Source organism: Monodon monoceros, unplaced genomic scaffold (genome assembly GCF_005190385.1).
Source record: "Monodon monoceros isolate NGI ecotype Baffin Bay Population unplaced genomic scaffold, NGI_Narwhal_1 Super_Scaffold_4, whole genome shotgun sequence".
Lineage (NCBI taxonomy): Eukaryota > Metazoa > Chordata > Mammalia > Artiodactyla > Monodontidae > Monodon > Monodon monoceros.
In genome coordinates, this window is record NW_021703781.1 from 74,763,946 (window position 1) to 74,785,381 (window position 21,436).

The 21,436-nt window shown below is 56.5% G+C and overlaps 1 protein-coding gene across 1 annotated transcript in view; it reads left to right on the forward strand.

The window, feature by feature from the left end:
- LHPP (phospholysine phosphohistidine inorganic pyrophosphate phosphatase) overlaps positions 1–21,436 on the forward strand; it is a 134,937-nt gene that overhangs the window by 43,754 nt on the left and 69,747 nt on the right. The window contains exon 6 of the mRNA XM_029201058.1: positions 3,138–3,229. Within this exon, the coding sequence (XP_029056891.1) occupies positions 3,138–3,229 (92 nt within the window). The remainder of the gene's footprint in view (positions 1–3,137; positions 3,230–21,436) is intronic.

Consider the following 21,436-nt stretch of genomic DNA (forward strand, 5'->3'; position numbering starts at 1 on the left):
CTGATCGGACTTGGGAGCGTATCTGGAATGCATTTGGTGTCTGAGGCATTAGACTTTTCTTCCGCTAGCAGGATCGTTTCCTGAAAATATTCTGAAGCTTTTCTTTTAATCAGTGTGGCAGTTGAGTCAGGGAGGCTGCTCCTTTTTTCTTAAAAGAAGCACATTTATTTATGTAAAGATTATGAATCAATTTAAACAGTAATATTAATACAGGTTGATATGTCGAATGGGCACCCACTAGTGACTAAAGTTTTGGCAACACGGATGCGGACTGTGCCACCCACTCCCGCTCGTTTGGTTGGTGAACACTGAGCAGTTCTATTGGCTGGACCTCCTAAGTGTCTCCAGACATGCACAGCCATGCCTTATTTCAGAGCACTGATTCACTCAACAAACTCGTGTTGGTCATCAGCTGAGCTCCGGGATCAGCACAGAGCCCGCCCTCAAGGAACTCACACAGTTTTGGAGGAGAGAGATAAGTGAAGGGACCATTATAACACAGGAGGTGTATGCAATTCAAGGGAGTAATCACAGAATGTTTTGGGGACCCCCCAAACCCAGCCGGGGGTTGAAAGGTGGTGGTCACCTGAGCTGAGTCCAGACAGACTGTTAGGAGTTGGCCAGTAGAAGAACAGAGGGAAGCGGCAGAAAGGTCACCCTGTGCCCATGGGTACCCTTTCTGGTGCTGTGCATTCCGTTTTGTGTAGATCCGTATTTCCATTTAAGTACCATTTTCCTTTTGCCTAAAGAGCTTCCTTTTACATTTCTTGTGTGTGGATCTGTTGGTGATGAAGTCTTTTAGCTTCAGATATCTGGAAATGTCTTTATTTCATCTTTGCTCTGAAAGATAATTTTGCTGCATATAGAATCCTAGGTAAGCATTTCCCCCCTTTTCAGTACCAAGGCGGTGTTCCACTGTTTTCTCATTTGCATGTTTTCAACAAGAAATCTGATGTCTTATCTTTGTTTCTCTCTGTACATGTCTTTTTTTTCCCTCCAGTTGTTTTTAAGATTTTCTCCTTGTCGCTGACTTTGAGCAGTTTGATTATGTTGTGCCTTGATACCGTTTTCTTCATGTTTCTTGTGCTTGGTACTGATTGGGATCTCGGAGCTGCGGATTTGTCATTTTTGTTGACCTTGGAAATTTTTCAGCCATTATTTCTTCAAATATTGGTTCTATCTCCCCCTCTCTCATCTTGCTTCCTGGGACTCCAGTTACACCAGGCTGTTGGAAGTTTTGTCATAGCTCACTGTTTCTCTGTTCATTTTTTAAAAATTATTTTTTCTGGGGGCTTCCCTGATGGCGCAGTGGTTGAGAGTCCGCCTGCCGATGCAGGGGACACGGGTTCGTGCCCCGGTCCGGGAAGATCCCACGTGCCGCGGAGCGGCTGGGCCCGTGAGCCATGGCCGCTGAGCCTGCGCGTCCGGAGCCTGTGCTCCGCAACGGGAGAGGCCACAACAGTGAGAGGCCCGCGTACCACACACACACACACAAAATTATTTTTTCTCCCTGTGTTTCATTTTGGATAGTTTTTATTGCTGTGTCTTCAAGTTCATAAATCTTTTTTCTGCATTGTCTAATCTGGATTTAATCTCATCCAGTGTTTTTTTTGTTTTTTTTTTTTTTCAGTCCAGACATTGTAGTTTTCACCTCTAGAAGCTTGGTTTGGATCTTTTCTTTTACCTTCCATGTCTCTCTACTTAACTTTGGGAACGTGTGGAATACAGTTACAGTAACGGATTTAATGCCCTTGTCTGCTAATTCCCACATGTGTGTCCGTTCCAGGTCTGTTTTGGTTGATTTTCCTCTTCGCTGTGTGTGATATCTGTCATCTTTGCACGTCTGATTATTTTTTTAATTGGATGCCAGACACTGTGAATTGTACCTTTTGTGAGTGCGAGATATTTTTATACGCCAATAAATATTTTTGTGTTTTGTTCTGGGATGCAGTTAAATAACTTGGAAACAATTTGATCCTTCCAGATCTTGCTTTGAAGGTTTGGGAGGCAGAGCAGGGTTTAGTCCAGGGCTAATTCTTCCTCACTGCTGAGGCAAGACATTTCTGAGAATGCTACTCAGTGCCCTGTGAATTAGGAGATTTTGCAGTCTGGCTGGTGGGAACAGACACTAAACCCAACCCTGTGTGAGGTCCCGGCACTGTTTTAATCTTTGGTGTGATTCTTTCCCTGGCCTCGGGTGGTTTCCTCACTTGCCTGTGCTCATTAGCAGTCTACCCAACACTGCATCATTCGGGGGGACCCTCTGTAGAGCTCCACAGTTCTCCGGGTAGCCCTCTCTTCTCGGGCGCCCCTCCTTAATCTCCCAGCTCTTAGCTCCGTGTCCTCAATTCAGTGAGTCTGGGCTGTACCTAGTTCTTCCTGTCTGTGCTCACAGTCTGGAAACTCTGAAGGCAGTGAGCTGCGGCATTTGTAGGATCCATGTCATTGGTTTCCTGTGTCTCAGGAATCCTCCTTCATTGCCTGATGTCCAGTGTCTTGAAAACTGTTATTGCATTTGGTTTGTCTGGTTCTCTAGTTGTTTCAGGCGGGAGGGGCTGCTTTTTGAAATGATATCCAGGCTGTGAGCATTTCATGTGTGTGTGTGTGTGTGTGTGTGTGTGTGTATTTTTGTTTGCTCTTTTTTCTTTTTGTTTTTTTTTTTTTGGTTGTTGCTTTTTATAGGTAGTAAATTCAGCATGGAAAGCAAAACCTAAACTTGGACTGCAAAGATTTGCCAGAAATTTACTTAGTTTTCACAGAACCAACGGTTGGCAAAATAACCTGGTTACAGAGTATTTAGCTGAAGGTAAAATTCAGCCTGTGCTCGACTAGAGGTGAGATAGCGTCAGCCTCCCCGTGTGTCCTGGTGGCACTATATCACTTTAATACCCGCTGATTGATTTTAAATTGCCCAGATATGCACCGTTCAGAGCCGCAGCCCATGATGGGCAGTGGGAGATGTATTCAAGTACATTGACTTTTAATCGATATGATGACGATACTACCTCGTTTCCTTTGTATGGTGGTGGTTTTAAGCATGAAGTCAAGAGGTTTATTATGTCAAAAAAGATGAGGCAGCACAGGAAGAAAACTGTCTTGACATCACTTCTGAGTGCCTTTCACTCACTGCACGACAGGCCATCATGATCGGGGACGACATCGTGGGTGACGTCAGCGGTGCCCAGCGGTGTGGGATGAGAGCGCTGCAGGTGCGGACTGGGAAGTTCAGGTAAGTGCCCCGCGCCAGCCTGCCCGCCGTCTGCCTGCCTGCCTCGTGGATTCCTGGGTGACCAGGTTTTCGTTTGTTTTCTTCTCCAAAATGAAGGGGGTTACTTTTTCCCAAGTGGAAGAGCAGTATGTGGGCATCTGATGACTTTTTTTAACTGTCCCCTAAGGACGGGCCTGGAGGCCTTTTTGTAGCAGAGAGTGGTAGATAAAAAGGGTCTGAGTTTCAGAACTGAGATTTGAATAGGGTGTAGTGCGGAGACAGCAAATGGAAGGCTCTGGCCAGCCGTCGAGCCTGCTTCCCACAGAGAGCCGGCTTGAACTTGGGCCACACTCCTCTCCTCAACGTGGCTGATGCTTCACTGTGCTTGGAGGGGACAGCTCCTGGGCGCCCAGCTCCTCTGGTCACCTTCTCCCTCCTTTTCCTCCACCGTATCCATCTCTCACCTAGAGATGACAGGTCCGTGGTCAGGGATGAGTCAACGACACTTTGGAGTTGAACCTCTGTCTCCAGAGTGTCTTCTTTGCTGGGTCAGAAGTCAGCCTAGCCTCGGGCAGGTTGCTGACGGGCACCTGTCGGGGGCGTGTGGATGTGCCCTGCGGTGTCCGGGCCTGGCTTGCTTAGCCTCTGAGAGTATCTCAGACATCAGTGTTGTCTTGGCTTATTCTAGATGGTTTTGATTGTCGCCATTCAGAGAAAGTACCATTTTGCGTATGCTGGAGAGGCTTAGTTAAAACATGGTTACCCTGGGGTGTCTGGATGTCGGGGGAGGGATGGATTACATCAGTCCTGGGTGGTCTGCTTAGACGGGGTCAGAGGAATAGATTAGAGGGCCTGACCCTCCCTCCGAGGCCCGCTCCTGTGTGAGAGACACACGCGGCCTTTGGGTTTGGGTCACGTAGGTGGACACAAGGTGAGTGAGAAAGTCTCAGTACTCCTAAGGTCCGGGGCCAGAAAGTCCCTTCCACCCACCTCTTGGACCTCCCAGGGTGCCAGAGGCCACCTTGAAGCCCCCAGCACACCTGAAATATGGACCTCCTTTCTTCCCCAGGTCCTCAAACAAGGGTTTCCTGGGTTTCCTAGGCTCTCTCTGGCCTAAGGGAGTGAGGGAGACCCCACTCGAAACCACATCAGCATTCTCTCCCAGAGGCCAGCCTGGAAGCCCGAGGTCCCCAGCGCCCGCTTCCCCCGAACCTGCTGAGCAGTGGGACTTGGCGCCCTGTGGTTGATGCTCTGCTGCGCGGTGCCGCCCGGCCCCTGGTGCCGCCCCGTCAGTAGCCAGCCTAGCTCAGTGAGCACCTTTGACCCATGAGCACAGGAGTGGCACCTCCGTAACTGAGAGCACGGTGGTGAGGCAGAAGTGAAGAGTGAGAGCCATGTAGCTTTTTGCGCTGGGCTGCTTCTTCTGGTTTCTTAGGGAGAGAAACATGTCTGTCTCGATTAAATGTAGCCACAGCTGGGGTCTTTCTGGCCCAGCCTAAGCCATGGCCCTATAAACTGAGAAGGTACTGCCCCTGCCCCAGGCCCCAAGCGTGCCACTAGGCCGCTGGGTCACTGAGGAAGGTCCGCACACACAGTCGGGAAGCCCTCGAATGGGCAGGTGGGCGTGCAGGTGGCTGTGTCCTACCGCACACCACCGGGGTTGGCACTTTTCTGAGTCCCCCATCACCCCGTCTCCCAGAGAGACAAACCCCATCAGCAGCTGGCCAGATCATTCCAGACTGCCTTCTCTGTGTAGATAATATAAGGATAATACTTTGGTTTTTTCTCTTTATAAAAACGGTATTATATTATTTCACAACCTGCCCTTTTCTTGAACAATGTTTTGTGGCATCTGCCCATGACCGTTCTTCATCATTTTAAATTGCTGAGGAAATTCTGTAGGTAAGTACTGTTTAGCGCGTGGTGCACAGGGAGCCCTCAGCAACGGGGACGTGATGCCGGTGCTGTTGGTGACATCTGTTGCTTCCTGGTGCAGCCCCACCTGGCTCTGCGTGGAGAGGGTGGGGCTTAGCGTCTCTTTTCGTGGAGGTATTTAAGATTTCAGACCTTTTGATTTGTATGTTGTGAGGTTGTAAATCTGCCTTTGTTAGCAGGCAGGGTGGAGGGAGAAGAGCCTCAGTGCAGGTTAGGTGGTGATGGAGCCACCCGAGGGGGAGGCCGCGTGGCGGGACAGGAGGCTGGGCTCCGTGCCGTCAAAGCAGGCAGAGGACCTCTCTGCCCCTTGGCCGATCTCTAGAGCCTCACTGTCTAGTGCGGAAGCCACGAGCCGCAGGTGCCTGGGGAGCACTTGAAATGTGGCTGTTCCAGATTGAGACGTGTTAAAAGTGCACATACACAAGAGTTCAGACTTAGTGGGAGAAGAAGAATGTGACAGACTCATTCGTGATATCTCACACTGACTGCGTGTTGCAATCCTGATGCCGTGTGTTAATTTCACCTGCTTGTTCTTGTTTTTGTTCACGTGGCCACTAGAAGGTCCTAGCTTGCCTCCACGGCTCGCATCCATCGGCGCTTAGTGCATTTCTGGTGGGCAGCGGGGCCCCTGCACCGCCCCCTGCTCCCTGCAGATGGCAGTCTCGGTGCATGAGATCTCCATGGCACCTTGCACGGGCCTCTCTGTAGACGTAGCCGGCTTGGGGCCAGTGAGCAGCCTTGGCACTTTGGTACCCTGGTGACTGGGCCAGCGTCACCCGGCAGCACCTAGCTCCTCCCTCTGGGGCTGCCCTGCCTGCCCCCGTAGCTCTCCACCCCTCTGGCCACCTCTGTGAGCCGGCGGCACTAGGTTTGAAGCTCACTGTGGCCCATGTCTGCACCAGACGTGAGCCGGGCAGGGGCAGGGTCTGCGTCCTTACTGTGCTGGGCCTCCCTCTGAGTGGCCCTGAGTGGCCTCACAGGAGCCAAGGGGCACTGGATGGGTCAGCAGGGCATCAGCCCTGTGCACCGTGTCCCCTGTTGGTGGCCTTGGTCCAGCCTTGACTGAATTGGAGGAGTGAGGCGGGTGGAGGATGACCTTGTCACTGGGCACGGGTGGCAGAGAGCCATGCGGTGAGGGAGCTTGGCGCTCATACCTGGCCACATGGCTTTTCCACTGGCTTGAGGCCAAGGGCCGGATGGGGAGGCTGAGGCAAGTGAAACCGGGATGTCCTGCCCGTCCTGGCACGGGAAAGGGAGGGAGGCTGGAGGGGGCCGTGTAGGGCCTCTGGACAGCCCCGCTGCAGGTGCCCCTCAGGCCAGCGTCTTCTAGTTGTGCGTGCGCGCACACACACACACACACACACACACACACACGTGAGGTTGTCTGAGGCCACGGCATTGCTGGGGGTGTGGGATTTGGACTTTCCCATGGCTGTGAGATCTCCCTGTGACCTTCCATATCTTCATTCCCCTCACTTCTTTCTATTTTTTCTTTTTTAATTTATTTATTTTTGTCTGCGTTGGGTCTTCTTTGCTGCGTGCGGCCTTTCACTAGTTGTGGTGAGCGGGGGCTGCTCTTGGTTACAGTGCGCAGGCTTCTCATTGCAATGGCTTCTCTCATTGCGTAGCACGGGCTCTAGGCACGCAGGCTTAGTAGTTGTGGCTCGCAGGCTCTAGAGCGCAGGCTCAGTAGTTGTGGCGCACGGGCTTAGTTGCTCTGTGGCATGGGGGATCTTCCCGGACCAGGGTTCGAACCCGTGTCCCCTGCATTGGCAGGCGGATTCTCAACCACTGCACCACCACTTTCTACTTTCTACTTTTCTACTTTCTACTCTACTGCCCACTTCTTTCTACTTTTATCAGAAAATGGCCCAAAGAGAAAAGTGTGAAGTCTCAGAGTGGGGAGAGGTTACAGCGGTCCCTGAGCTTTGGAAGGAGGGCTTCACAGGGCCTGCCCCACCAGGACCAGCGGGAGGCTCAGGCCCCTTGCAGGAAGGAGGCTGGATGCCTTCCAGCAACCCCAGTGTTTGGAGCCAGAGAGGCTCCTGAGGCAGACAGCTTGCAAACACACCCCCGCCCAGCCGGGCAGCCGGGCAGCCGAGCTGTAGACAGAGCCATACAAGGTTTTCTTTTCATACCTGCTCTACGTGAATGTCCAGCCCAGCCAGGGTGTGGCCCTCACCTGGCTGGCAGGTAAAGGCCTTTCGGGCGTTTTCCCCACCTGCCCCTTCCTGGCATGTCTGACGCACTGGGCCTGCTGGCAGAACCTTCCAGCCTGAAGCCAGGAGGCTGCTGTTCCTCCAGTCTCCTCAAGATGCCATCCCGACTCCAAGGGCCCTGTGACCATCGCTGGCACATCCTCACGGTCACAGTGAGTCCCGGAGACCCAGAGGGTGCTGGCTGCCCCGCTGCCAGAGGCCTTTCCCGTTGAGACGGCTAAAGCCTCGCCCAAGGCCACCTAGCGAAGTTAGGCAGAGGCTGGGCTGGAGCCTTCTCTTACCCCACGTGGGTGCTTTTGCCACTGCTTTCCTACTGGGAACATCCAGCCCTTGGGGCTCAGCTTCTGAGGAGCTGCAGGAGTCACGGTCCCAGGCTCACTTCAGGGCACAGGCAGGGCTCGGTGTCTGAATAACGGGGGGCTCGTCTGGGAGGACTGCTGTCCCCACCCCCAGGCACCATAGCCCCCCTCCTTCTCTCCTAAGGACAGGCCTCATCTTCCATGGGGGCTGGGGCCAGGCCCTGTGTACCCCCATTCTGGCAAATTCAGGTGAGGGATGTCCTTCTCAGGAGCCCGATGCCCTGCGTGTCCCCAGTGGAGGAGGAAGCGGTAGGGACATCTCGCTGTCCTTTCATACCTGCTTGTGTCCCCACCTGACCCCCCTCCTGGAGACATGCCAGAAGTGGAGCGAGGACACCCTGAACGCTTCCCCTGTCACCCTGTCCTCCGTTCCATGCTGCAAGGCACAGCTGGCACCTGGTTCTCAAGCACGGTGGCAGGCGTCACTGCCCAAGGCCCACGCTGGTCGTGCTGTGTAAATAATCCGGCTACGTGGAGCCTGCTTTGGGTATCCTCTTATTTGTTATTTACTCACAGGTGGGAGATGTTTTCTGAGCCCAGAATGTTCCTGACGAGCAGTTTGCCGTTTTGGACTCACGAGGGAGTGGGCCTGGATTCCAGGTGTCCCTGGGCTGGGACTGTCGCTCCGCCCGCACCGAAGCTCAGCTGGGGCTGGGGTGCCCGTGGACAGCGGGGCTGGCGGGTCTGAGGTTCCCGGCACGCTGCACAAGGCTGAAGGATGTGGGGTACAGAGAATGTGATGGTGGAACCAGACGCTGGAGTGGAGCTACCCAGAGCCCGACAGGGCTGCACTCGTGACACAGCTGCCGCCAAAGTGTGGCCCTTGACCCCGTCTCTCGTCACTCTGCAGCCAGTGACTTCAAAGAGTTTCCTTAAGAGGAGGCTCTGGTTTCCCTTCGGAAGGAAATGGGTTTTTCTTCTAGTGCCAGGTGGTATTTGAGGGAAGTGAGTGATCCTGGGTGTTAATTTTTCAGCAGTCACCGTTGTCACCGTGAGGCTATTGCAGGCTGGGGTTGTGGGTGGTAGCCCCCCGTCCCTGCGTCCCGCCGAGGAGCATTGCCACGTGTGCACCAGGAGGGAGCTCCTGCCCGCGTAGATGAACACTCCCGAGCCTCAGGCCTCTGGAAGACGCTCCCAGCTGGGGAGGAGGCTCCACGTAGCTTCAGGGAAACAGGAGGTGACCAGCTACTGCCTGGCTGCAGCCCGCCCAGCTGGGGAGAACGGCTTAATGCTGGGCGTGGGGGCTCCCCCCTGGGTCCCTCGGACTCCAGTCCTGGCTGCCAGTTGGGGGAGGGCTCTGGGAACCAATCTTCGGGGAAATCGATTGTGGAACGTTGGTGGGCCAGCCGGTCAGCCCAGCAGGCAGCCTCGGTCTTGCATGGGGGTAGAGGTTGTGGGAGGCACCCCTGGGCTTTGAGAGGTCCCTTAGCTCACTGGGGGTCACACAGTGAAGGGGGGCACACCCAGATTTGAGCCTATATGCCTTCTTTTGGGATTTTTGCTAACTGCTTTATTGAGAAATAACTCGTATGTTGTACAATTCAGTCGTTTTTCAAATGTTCACAGAGCTGTGCAGCCGTCACCACAGTTGGGCAGATACCACTCCATCATTCTGAACCCTTTAGCCATCCTTCCCAAATCCCCTGCATCCTAGGGCTTTGCGGGGGGCAATGCCAGCCCCCAGCGGTTCAGTCTGCCTAGACCCTGGGCCCTGTGGGAGACTGAGGAGGGACCCCTGGGGGCCTGGGGTGGGAGGGCATTGGGCAGGCAGAGGTAGGCACCGGTGGTGGGGTCAGTGGGGGTCAGGGTGGGATCGGCAGGGCCAGACCCACCCGTCTCCCCATCCCCTCCCACCCACCGCTTTCCTGGGTTGAGTCGCTTCCTCTGCACTGGTTTGGCTTCCCTGCCCTCTGGCTCGCTGCTCGCTGGGGGACAGAACTAGTAGCACTTTCTGGTACCTGACTCTCATTATCCTTCTTGGTCCCTGACCAAGGCTGCTTCATGCCCAGGGCAAGAGGGGAAAGGTTTCCAAACTGTATACAGCCCTGCTGGACTCCTCACCCTGCTTGGAGAAACCAGCCGGCTGAGGCGGGGGGCTCCAGGCTGAGGGGGGCGTCCCAGGTGGAGGCCAGGAGGTGGCTGCAGAGTGAGGCCATGAGGCCCTGTGGGGGGCTCAGTTAGGACCCCGTCAGCAGCCTCCTAGCCCGAGGAACTTGCTTCCTAGGAACCTGCAGGTAACTCGGGGGGTCCTGGACGGCTCACGGGGCGGACGGGGTTGGAGGAAGGCCCAGCAGGTTCTCCAGTCCCCCTGAGCCCAGCTAGTACGTTCCAGGAGCCCCTCAACAAACCTCGGGAGGTGTGTGCTCTGGACCTGCCGCTCGCACTTGCTCCTCAACCGTGTGACACCCCGAGAAGGAGGCCGGGGTCGCGGTCCCCGCTCGGCCACAAGCTGGCGAGGAAGACGTGAGAACAGGGCAGTGCCTCCCAGAGGGTGTCTCACATGCCAGAGCCTGTGACAGGTGCTCACATGCATCTTGCTTCAGCTTATCTAAAGCTCACAACCGCCCTGGAGGCTGCCCCTCTTCTCACTCCACTTTATACGTGTGGAAATGGAAGCCCAGAGAGGTAGAGTAACTTGCCCGAGGCCACACAGCCCACCAGTGTGGGAGTCGGGATTCGAACGCAGCTCTGCCTGACTCCAGGTCCTGTGTCCTGAGCACTCTTGCACCCTGCTGCCCCCAGTTAGCCCAGTCTCGCGGGAGCTCCGAGCCCGCACTGGGTCTCACCGACCAAGAGTGGCCGCCGTGGGGCTCTCAGGACCGAGTGGGTCCCTCCTGTCCTTGTTCTCTCTCACGACACTCTGCACTCAGCCCCGCTCGAGGAAAGGGGCCTCGTGAGGATGAGCTGTGACTTGAGCTTGTCTGGCCCCGAAGTCGGTCATGTGACCACACCCGAGGGCCTGGCTGCGGGGGGTGACAGGTGGCAGCCCCAGCAGTCACATGTTTGCTGGCTTTGCGGTTAAAGCCAGCTAACCCTGAGCCCTCCCCTCGCCTCCTGTGTGGGGGTGGGGTGGGGGAAGGGGTACTGGAAGGTGCTGGAAGGAACCTCATTTAACCTCAGAGGAAGCTGCCCATGAAGGTGCGTCAGAGCTGTCCCGAAATAGAACGGGTTGCCTGGAGAGGGGTGAGTCCTTGTCACTAGAGATGACCCGGGGAGGCTGGCAGACCTCCGGCTGGGGAGGCCGAAGACGGCACTGCAGTGGCCAGAGGCCAGGGCTAAATAAAGCCGCACACCCATTCTGAGTCTGCTGACATTTAATGGGCACTTGTGGGCACCAGGTAGTTTCTGTACCTCTGGTGCCATTTCCCCATTGACAGACCCTGAAATGTCAGTGTCGCCACCTCCTACTCGCAGTTGCGGAAACTGTGGCCCAGGCAGGGCAGGGGCACTTGTACTCGGTTATTCCAGCTGGGCCTGCCGTTCAAGCCTGACTTCCCCCTCTAGGTCCTGGGCTGTTAGCATCAGAGCTGGAGCCCAGCGGTTAAAACCACAAGTGTAGATGCAGGTGTATAGGTGCATGAGTAGCAGAGATGGGAAGGAAAGACAGCTGCTTGTTACGCAGGATTTGGTTATATCTTTGCATCATTGGGTGTCTCCTAAATATTGTATGATGAAAGTATAGCACTCCCATCAGAACAACAGTTATCTTTTAAAGTACACTTGTGCCACCCACACCCCCATGGTTTTGTGAATTTGGGGAATTTTTTAGAAGAAAGACCACCTGAAAGTACAGCACTGTTCGTTTAAGAACAGAAACCAACCCAAGTACCCTGAGGCCCCTGAGCCCGCGCACAGCTCTGCCCTGACCCCCGAGGCCCAGCCGGGCTCCCCGCTCACACGCAGGACCATGAGCCTCTGGACACAGGTGTCTTGTAGTGCAGTCCCATCCCTGGCCTGTAAGCGGGCGCTCCAGCCCCTCCCGCCTCCCTGCATGGTGCAAGGACACCCTCTGAGGTGTTTCATCCGGAAGGGATCAGGGTGAGGGCTCCGGTCCCTGCAACTGAAATCAGCACCTTCTCTGGGCCACCACGCATACGCAGCCGTCTGTGACCTCCTCCCCACGGCGTAACCCTACACGCTCAGGTCCCATGCCCTGGCTTACACACACACACGCATACACGCACACACGCACGCACGCACACGCACGCACGCACTTGGACTTGCGGAAGGGTGGCCACCCGAGGGCGGGATCCCAGCCGCCCCAGCACGGGATGGGCGTCCAGGGCCGTCGTGTCTGGACTCGCGGACGGCGGGCCCCAGGCTGGGGGTGGTGGGTGAGGGTGTGTCCGGGTAGAGGGGCCTGAGTCAGCCCTCGCTGGACAGAGGGGCTCAGAAAGTGGACTCAGGACTCCCCTTGCTGCAGGCCCAGGTCCGCCCGGATGTGTCCAGTCCAAGCCCACCTGCCCCTCGTCATCTGGGAGCGTCCTCTGACCCGGGGAGGGAGGGGCCTGGTGAAGACCTGAGAGGGTTGGGCAGGGGGTCAGCCTCCAAGACGCGCTGTGCCCTGAGGAGGATGCCAGGGGAGCGTGCACAGGGCTTGTTTTCTCCTCCAGACTCTCCCCTCTGTGTCCTTCCTCCTGTCCCTACTCCTGTCCATCGTCTCCGCCCCTGGCTTTGCTGCCTCTTTCCAGATCCTTCAGGGTCAGCGCTCATTTTCCCTTCTTCCTCACGCCACTTTCCGCTGGGGCCGCTAGAGGGCGCCTCGATGCCGTGGCCGGGATGCACACCCGCTCACACCTGCACACTCAAGCACACTCACACCCAGGCCCCCTGCACCCACGGGAGCCAGGCCTCCCCAGCCCTTCCCTGCCCCCCGCCACCCCTCACGGAGAACATGGAGGTGCTGGGCCTGGGGGTTTCCTGCAGCTGAGGCGAGACCCTCCTGGCAGCGGGATCCCAGGCCCGAGGCAGGTGGAGCCACCCCCCACCATCCTCTCCAGGGTCTTTTTCCTTTTCCAGCTCCCCTGGCACCGGCCCAGGGGAGGGGGGCCTGAGAACTTCCAGTGTTCCTGGCCAGGGGCCTCCTAGCGCCCCTGTGGGCACTGGGGAGACGGGGCCTCCCAGCCCCTCAGGCTCCCCTCCTGTCCGTCCCCACACCCCCATCCTTGGCTGGCCTGAATCCTGCTGTCCTTACGGTCTTCTCTGATGACGGAATTCCCAGGGTCTTCCTAGCTAGAAGGGCCTTAGGGGACCCCCGGCTCTGTGTGGGTGGCTGAGAGTGGCAGAGGGGCTGTCTCAAGGTCAAGGGGATCCTGTGGCAGTCTGGGGTCTTTGTGGGTTCCCACTCCAGCGCCGTTTCTGTTGTACCCCAAACACACCTCGCCTCCGGTGGAATTATCTGGCCCTCTCTTGAGTTCCCACAGTCTTCTTATTTCCAAACCCTTTTTGAGATTTCCAGAGAAGACAGATTCCATGTATCCTTCTCCCAGAGCCAGACCCAGGTCCAGGTCTCGCCGGTTATTCCACTAACTCCTCTATAGACAGGGGGATCCAGTCCGGGGGCAAGCAGCTCCATGGTCCTGTCTCTAGACTCTGATCTGGGGCACTAAGGCCTTGCCTCGACTATCATCGTGTTGACCGTGTTGCTGTCTCTTTTTTGTGTGTGTGGCCTCGCTGCACAGCATGCGGGATCCTATCCTAGGTCCCCGACCAGGGATCGAACCCGTGCCCGCTGCGGTAGAAGCGCAGAGTCTTAACCACTGGACCGCCAGGGAAGTCCCAGCATTTTGAAGATTTCAGGACAGTCATTTTGTCTGATGCTTCCTTGTGAAATGACCCAGGTTACGCATTCAGGGCCAGAATATCACAGAAGTGATGCTGCGTGCATCTCAGTGCAGCAAATTAGGAGGCTTGCGGTGTCAGTTTGCCCCAAATGACGATGATGTTAACGTGGTTTGATTAAGATGGTGGCTGCCATAGAGTTACATAAAGTTATGGGTTTTCTTCCCTTTGTAATTAATAACTGCTCGTGGGGAGATACTTTGAGTAAAAATCGCATTCCTCATCGTACTTTCATCCACTAGTTTTAATGTCTGTTGCTGCTTCTTGAGTTAATTATTTCTATGATGGTTACCAAGTAATTCCATCATTTGTTCTTACATTTGTTATTGATGTTCCACTGTAGGGAAGAATGTTTTCTTCTCCCTGCTTACTCATTTATACCAGTGCAGACTCATGGATTCCTATTTAACTCAGTGGGTTATAATCTGTTACTACCATAATCGATTTTGATGCTCAGACGGTCCCTGGTGTGGCCAGTGGCAGCCTCTCGAAGCTGGATCTGTGTACTTCTGACAACAGCCCCCCCCCCCCCCACCGCCCCAACCGATTCTCCAGCCCTTCCTTACTTTCTGGCACAAAAGATGTTTCAGGCTCATCGTGTTCTGTCTCTGTATCAGCCCTGGAGTCAGCCATTTCTCCAAGGAGACCCCGTTCCTTTGAGTGGAAAGTGATATTTAGAATGAAAGACCAGGGCGCTAGATGTTCTCTTGCCTCTGGATGTCTCTTCTCTCAGAGCCTCTCTGTGGACAGAGGTGGGAAACATGCATGTGTAATTCACACGTCCATCCCCCTGTGTCTCCGTTCCTGTCGGTACCCATAGAAAACCATGGGTTCACACCGATGCCTCTGATTCTGGTCCAGCACCACAGGGCTCATCCCAGCCTTGTGCCTTTGCACATTTGTACCTTTGTCCGCCAACGGGGAGAAGACTGCTTCCGTTATTCTCTCTCTGTTTTCCTAATTGCTCAGTCCCCCTGTATGTGGCCAGTCTCTGGCCCTGCTGGCCTGCCATCCCTCTCACTGCCCCCTCCCATGCCAGGGCGCCGGGCTGCCTTCCGCAAGGGAGGAAGACCCCAGACCTTGCTGGCTGATCTGTCTCCCTCCTCTCACCCTTCCTGTTCCTTGAGTGAGAGGACTGGGTTTTTGCTAATTTCGTTGTCCCCCCACACCCCGGCCCCAGTGCCTCGCATGTGGTGGACACTCCGGTCTGTTAAGCTGAGAAACAGTGGTCTTCCCCATCGGGAGAGGCCTTTCAGCTTCCCAGACCATTTTCATGTCTGTGGTTCTCACCCAAGCCTCCTAGGTAGGCAGGGAAAGTCTTCTGTTTTCCGGGGAAGATGCTGACTCGCCCAGGCTTGCCTTGCCTGCATGGGGGTGAGAGGGGTGGGAGCAGCCGCCCACTGTGCCCAGGGTAAAGGTGTTCCGGGGCAGTTGCCAGCATGTCTGTCAAGGTTGTCCCTTTGCCCCCATGAAAGCCTAGCTACGTGGTGTAAGAGTATCACCTGGACTGGTTCTCCTGTGGCGATCGTGTGCTCCGAAGACAGAGGACCTCAGGCTCAAATCCTGGCTCTGCCACCTACCAGTTGAGCCTCAGTTTTCTCATCTGTAAAATGGAGACTTGAGGGAAGTATCCTCAGCACCTCGGTGCAGGAGGAGCTGAAGGAATATACAGGTGCAGGAGGCAGGTAGGTCTGTGAAACCACATGTGTGCAGAGCGCAGAGAACTGAGGCTGCTGGCCTGACCCTCCAGATGCCCGGGCATTCCTGGGGGCAGGTTTGGCCAGGCCCGCACTCCTGGGTCGAATCACAGGGTATCATGAACCGGGGCGTTCAGGACACCGCTTTGAAAATTCACGCCCACGTCCTCAGATTTCCAACCCATTCTCCCAGATGTGCTCCCAGCCTCCCCTTTTGTGGCAGAATGGTTGGCAGAGCTCACAAATTTATGTAGTCGGATGGGGGGAGGGAAACATGCAGGTGCAACCACGTGAGATTTTTCTTGCTGCTCACGACCTTGTGGCAGCCGGGCAGAGCGTGGCATGTCATGGGGCCGGCCACTCCGAGATGATAGATGCTGGATTAGCAAAGTTGACCTTTCTTTTAATAGGGCGCAGTTGGCTTACTGCGAGGGGAGGAGGGGCAGCTGCTCCCCCCCCCCACATGCATGGAGACGCATCCCACCCTTGCCAGGCCGTCTGCTCCTGCCACCCAGAGGGCACCCAGGAGGCGCTCAGCTTTGCAGGCACCTTCGTGTGCTCAGCACTGTGCGGCGGGCACTGAGTGGCCTGGAGGGTCCCCAGCCCAGCGCTGGGCACGGAGTGTGTGTCCTGGGGACTTGGGGTGCCCAAGGAGGACTCCGTGAGGAGTGGAGTGCAGGCAGAAGGGGGACGTGGCACTCTGGGGATCGCCTGCTCAGCAGGGACAGCGTCTGCCCCGGTTGATGTCCTATCTTGTGTGGTCACAGGACGGCAGGCTCTGAGCGGCAAGAGTGTGGGGATGGGTAAGAGCCCGGGGGTGCTGGGCGCCGGAGCAGAGCCCCTTGCTGCGTAAGGATTGCCCTCCAGGCCCCAGGGCGTGCTGAGCCGGAGGGGGTGGGGCAGGCTGCGTGGCCCTGAGTTTCAGATTGGCATCACCGTCTTTGCCCCGGTGCTGGGAGCTCAGGTGCTGGATCTGCCTGGATTTCTTCCTCCACCTCAGCCCTGTCACCCTTTCTCTCAGTTTTTGGAGCCTCCTGTATGTGAGATTGCAGAGAGCTGGTGGCAGGGAGTGGGCAGTGCTGGCTCGTGGGAAGCTGCAGCAGCGTGGGGAGGAGGCCTGGGTGCAGGGCTCAGCCTGAGCAGCCCCGACCTGGGCGGGGCCTGGGCGGGGGGAGGGGGAAGGGCCTGGGTTCTGGGGTCTGTGGCAGGGGATGACATCTCTGAGCCACCGCCTAGCCGGCGTGTGACCCTGCATGGGCTACATTACCTCTCCGTGCTCCATTCCCATCTGTGAAAAACATGCTGCTGCTCTTGCGGGGTGCTGTGAGATCCCACAGGAATTACAGGTGAGATACAGGTGAGCTGGGCAGGTGCAGGTGAGGCTGTGAGGAGCCCTGTCCCCTTCCTCTTTGGTTCCTGAGCAGATGTCTCTCATGGCTTCTGTCAGTAGCCTGGCTCTGGCTCACACAGTGCTGGGAAGACCTCGCTGATCTGGCTGTGGAAAGTAGCAGTCAGGACTCGCACATAGTTCCACATAAAGATGTTCACGAGATCTGGGTATTGTCTCGTGTGCCTTGGTCCTTGGAGCCTCTGGGACCTGCTGCCCCCGTATGCTCAGCTGTGTGGCTGTGGGCTGGTTACTAAACCTCTCTGTGCCTCAGCTTCCTCACTGTAGATGTGTTTCCTTCCTAAGTTTTTTGGGAAAACACTAATTGTGACAGTGACAGACACAGGACCTACTTCATCAGAGATTGTTCCATTCGTTTACCCTCAAAACAATGATATGGGATGGTTAACCTATTATATCAGAGAGGTTGAGTAACTCTCCTAAGGTCACAGAGCTGATGAGAGCCCGTCTTTGAACCCTAGGAGTCTACTCTATAGCCGGTGCTCTGAACCCTCCACCGTGTGCAGCGTTACCTATGAGTACTGCCCTTTTGTTTCTGGAGCGTTCTAGGTTAGTCCAGTAGATTTTTAAATCGCATTGGCTTCCAGGGGTGCCTGCTGTGAAGTCCTGCTGGGCGGGGGGGCCGGCACCAAGAGGAGCTGCTCCCTGCTGCCAGAGGAGCTCAGAGCCCAGGGCTGAGAGAACGGCTGGCTCGGGGTCTGTCCATAGGCCGGGGCCCAAGCCCCAGTTCTGCTCTGGTCCCTCAGGGAATTAGGGGGACCAAGCAGGGCTTCCAGACCCTGCCCTGGTTCAGCCCGAGCAGCTCCCTTGTCTGTATCGGGGTTCCTTGCAAATTCCGCTGGGCTGGGGTGGAAGTTTTACTTTAAAAGCCTTTAAAACTCGAGGAGCGTGGCTCTGCCGACTACGCCCCCGTGCCCCCCAACCCCTGGGCCCTTTTACAGGTGAGTAGGCTGAGGCTGGCTGAGTCCGGGGCTGCCACTGGCTCTGGCCCCAGGGCCCCCGCCTTGCAGCCGAATGGGCTCAGGCCTGTTCCTCTGCTCGTTTCTGGGTGTTTCACCCCCAGGCCTCATCGGTCTCACGGAGGCTGTGACTGGGGCCTGGTAGGATCCAGGCGACATGTCTGAGATGTTCCTTGTTTTGTTCTGGCCAGCGTCGGCCAAGAGGGAGAAGAAGGAGTTAACCTTCTTTGGAACCTGCCAGTAAAGACGAACGAACCATCCGTGTTTCCACCTGAAATGGTTTAAAATAAACTCTTGTCCAGCCCCAGTGAGGCTGCCCCAGACAGATCTTGCCAGGGCAGGATGGCAGCTCATGAGCGCCTCCTAGTGTCCCAGCTCCTCTCTGCCGGCCTGAGTGAGCTCAGGGCCGGTGGTGGGACCAGCTGGTGTGTCCCAGAGCCCCCATAGCAGTCTCCCGGAGGTCCTGTGAGCCCAGGGCTGGTGAGGCTGAGGGAGGGGAGGCGAGAAGGGCAGGGAAAGCTTCTTTGCCACTTCGGAAGTGGCTTTCTGAAGGCAGGAAGCAGGCCAGGGCCCCATTTGACTGAAGACCACTGGGAACCTGAGTTATTTCAGAACAGGTCCTGTGCGGCAGCTCCAAGCCTGGGAGAATCAGGCAAGGACTGGGTTAGGACAGCGGCCCTTGATGGGTCATGCTGGAAGCTGTCAGCCCTCCTTTTGCTGCTGAGAGATGGATGGACTGAGCTGTGAGGGTCTGGGCACCTGGACTGTGGTCCTGGCTCTGCTATGGACCACCCAGTGGTGGCTCAGGCCTCTTGTCCTCTGTGATAATAAAAATAATAGCTATCTTTTAATTTATTTTATTATTATTTTTAATTAATTAATTTATGGCTGCATTGGGTCTTCGTTGCTGTGCACGGGCTTTCTGTAGTTGTGGCGAGCGGGGGCTACTCTTCATTGCGGTGCATGGGCTTCTCATTGCGGCGGCTTCTCTTGTTGTGGAGCACGGGCTCTAGGCGCGCGGGCTTCAGTAGCTGTGGCGCAGAGGCTTAGTTGCTCTGCAGCATGTGGAATCTTCCTGGACCAGGGAGTGATCCTACGTCCCCCTGCATTGGCAGGCAGATTCTTAACCACTGTGCCACCAGGGAAGTCCCCATCTTTTTAGAATAAACCAGCACTTACCTGGTGCAGGACGAGCACTTTTCCTCTGTGCAGCAAGCCTGTAGGGTAAATATGTGTCTCGGGGTTTTGAGCATCAGAGACATATAGTGACAACCTGGTAGGCCCGGGAGTCGAACCAGGTAGGTCTGACTCCAGAGCCCTGCTCGCAGCCCTCACTCAGCTTGCCCAGACTCAGTTTCCCCACCTGCCCTCTCCGTCTCCCTGCTGCCGTGAGAGGTCCCGGGAACACGGTGCTCAGGGTATCACGGGGCCCAGGGAGATGCTAGGGTGTCAGAGCTCTGCCCATGTGGCAGGGCTCCTCGTTGTTGCTGGAAGTGGGGACCCAGGCGGGAGGCTCGGGGTGGCATGAATCGGGCCACAGGGAGTGGGTGGCAGGCATGCCAGCCCGGAGCCGGTTGTGCAGTTGGGTGAGGTGGGGAGGCCGGGACCTGTTGATGGCTGTTGGCACCAGGGCTCAGAGTCTCTTCTGCCTCCCAGCCCAGCCCCAGGCCAGGAGCCCAGAGCCCCCCTAAACCCTTCCACTGGTCCATCAAGAGATGCATCTAAAGGCCGTTCCCATTAGAGATAATGGCTGGGCCTCATCTCACCCAACACACTGCACCCACTTCACAGATGAGGAAACCAAGGCCAGAGAGCCAGGTGGCCAGCGTGAGGGCCTGCCCCAAGAGCCGGGCTCCCCATCTGCTGCTCCTGTGGACCCCGTTTCTGTGCCCACTGCCCTGAGGAAAGTGGAGGCCGAGATTACCCAAGACTTTGGAAGTATCAGCCAGGTGTGAGTAATTCAGGCTGCATCTTCTTTAGCCCTCGGATAAGTGTGTGTGGGTTTGTACCACCACAGAGCAGAGACATGATGTGGGCAGGTGTGGCCCAGGAGCCATGGTGGATGAAAGACACTCTTAGGACTCCAGAGGTCCTGGACTCTTCTCTGACTGAGTCCTCTTCTGGGCACCGCCATTCCAGTTCCCCCATCCTGGGTGACCCGCCAGAACCTCCCACCTTGGTGCCCAGGGCGGGACTCAGCACACAGGGTGCGGCCGTCTGCAGGGGCTCCCCGCCATCTACAGGTCTCCGCTCCATGGGCCGTCCCAGCTCTCAGCACGGCGCTGCCTTCCTACCTCCCGGCCGCGTGGCCTCCTGGCTGCCCTCTCTTCTCGCCCCATCAGGGCGTTCTCTGGGAGGACAGGAGAGGCTCTTGTCTGCTCACATCCAGCAGCTTCAGGAGAGTAGCTGCTGCTCTGGCCGGAGGGGAGGTGGTGGACAGGCCTCCTTCCCCTGAGACAGAGGCCGCACACGTCCGCGCTGAACCATGCTGGTGACCACGAGGAGTTTGCTACTCGGACCCGGAAGAGACCAGTGATGATGAGGTTGCGTGCAGACATTCCATTTCTTGAGAGACTCGCAGGTCTAGGAACCCTTAGGAGTTGTCTAGGTTTTCCCCTCCCACTCTGTCCTGCGGAAAAGTAAGCCCAGAGCGGCTTCTGACTTGCCCAGGTGACACAGCTCTTTGGAAGCTGACTCAAGCTTGCAGAGAAAGAGCCTGGGTCTGCTAACAACACGGGCTCTTACTGCCTCTTATTCCTGCAAGGAAACATGGTGAAGGAAGGAGGCACTTCCTTCCCGTGATATTTCCCGGCACTTTATTTCTCAGAACATTGTAGGCATTGAATTATTTTTAACCTGGGGTTAAAAATACCAAGGGGTACGCTTGCTGCAACTTGAAGCATAGGACGGTTATTCAGGGCCTCTTTCTGGGGGGAGTGGGATGGCTGGAGGAAGTGTGGGGTGCCTCCGAGGCCTACCGGGCCCCCCAAGTGTTCCCTGTGCCTCATCAGCCATGTTGAAACTGAAATGCGCCCCCCGCCCCCCCGCCCTGCCCCCCCGCTGCCCCCCCGCCCCACCACAGCCCCTGAGCACCCCAAGGGGAGGCAGCAAAGCATCTTCAGTCAGAGCCACTTGCCTGACTTCATGTCCTGCTCCAGTCACTTCAGGCCTCAGTTTCTTTATCTTTAAAATGGGGATAATAAGAGCGCCGACGCCCCAGGTGGAGGGAGGACAGAAAGGCGTGTTACGCTGAAAGCATTCAGCGCGTTTCCCGGCACATAGAGTGCTCCTCGGCACATACCAGCTGTTGTTCTTTTTGTTGGTGTTCCATCTGTGTGAGCATCCGGGAAGGAGGCCCCGGGTTACCCCTGACTTCCCAGGCCCTTGGGCCCACTCTCCCTGTGGCGTGGCTGTACTTCTGTGGCTGTAGGAGCCTCCGTGGTGTCTGGGGAGGTGCTCTGGGTGGGCGGCAGGTGTGCCTGTGCTGTCAGGCCTCCAGAGACAGGGACCCCACCCCCACCCCCGAGCAGAGACCTGCAGCCCAGGCATGTGGCCCCACCCTGTCCCTCCAGGCCCCCCGCAGGAGGGGCCTTTCACTGTAGTCTGGAGCCCCTGCTCTCTGACCTCTGGAGCCACTCGCACAGTATTCTGAGGGAAGTTGCCCACACAGAGCACGGAGCCTCGGACAGCTGGCTTCTTCCACCGGGCGCCCCGGACTCCGTGGACATGGCCCCCCGCGCAGCCTGTTCTGCTTACTCCGTCCTGCTGTTGGCAAGTTGAGTGGATTTTTTGCTAGGGGCCCGAGGGCTG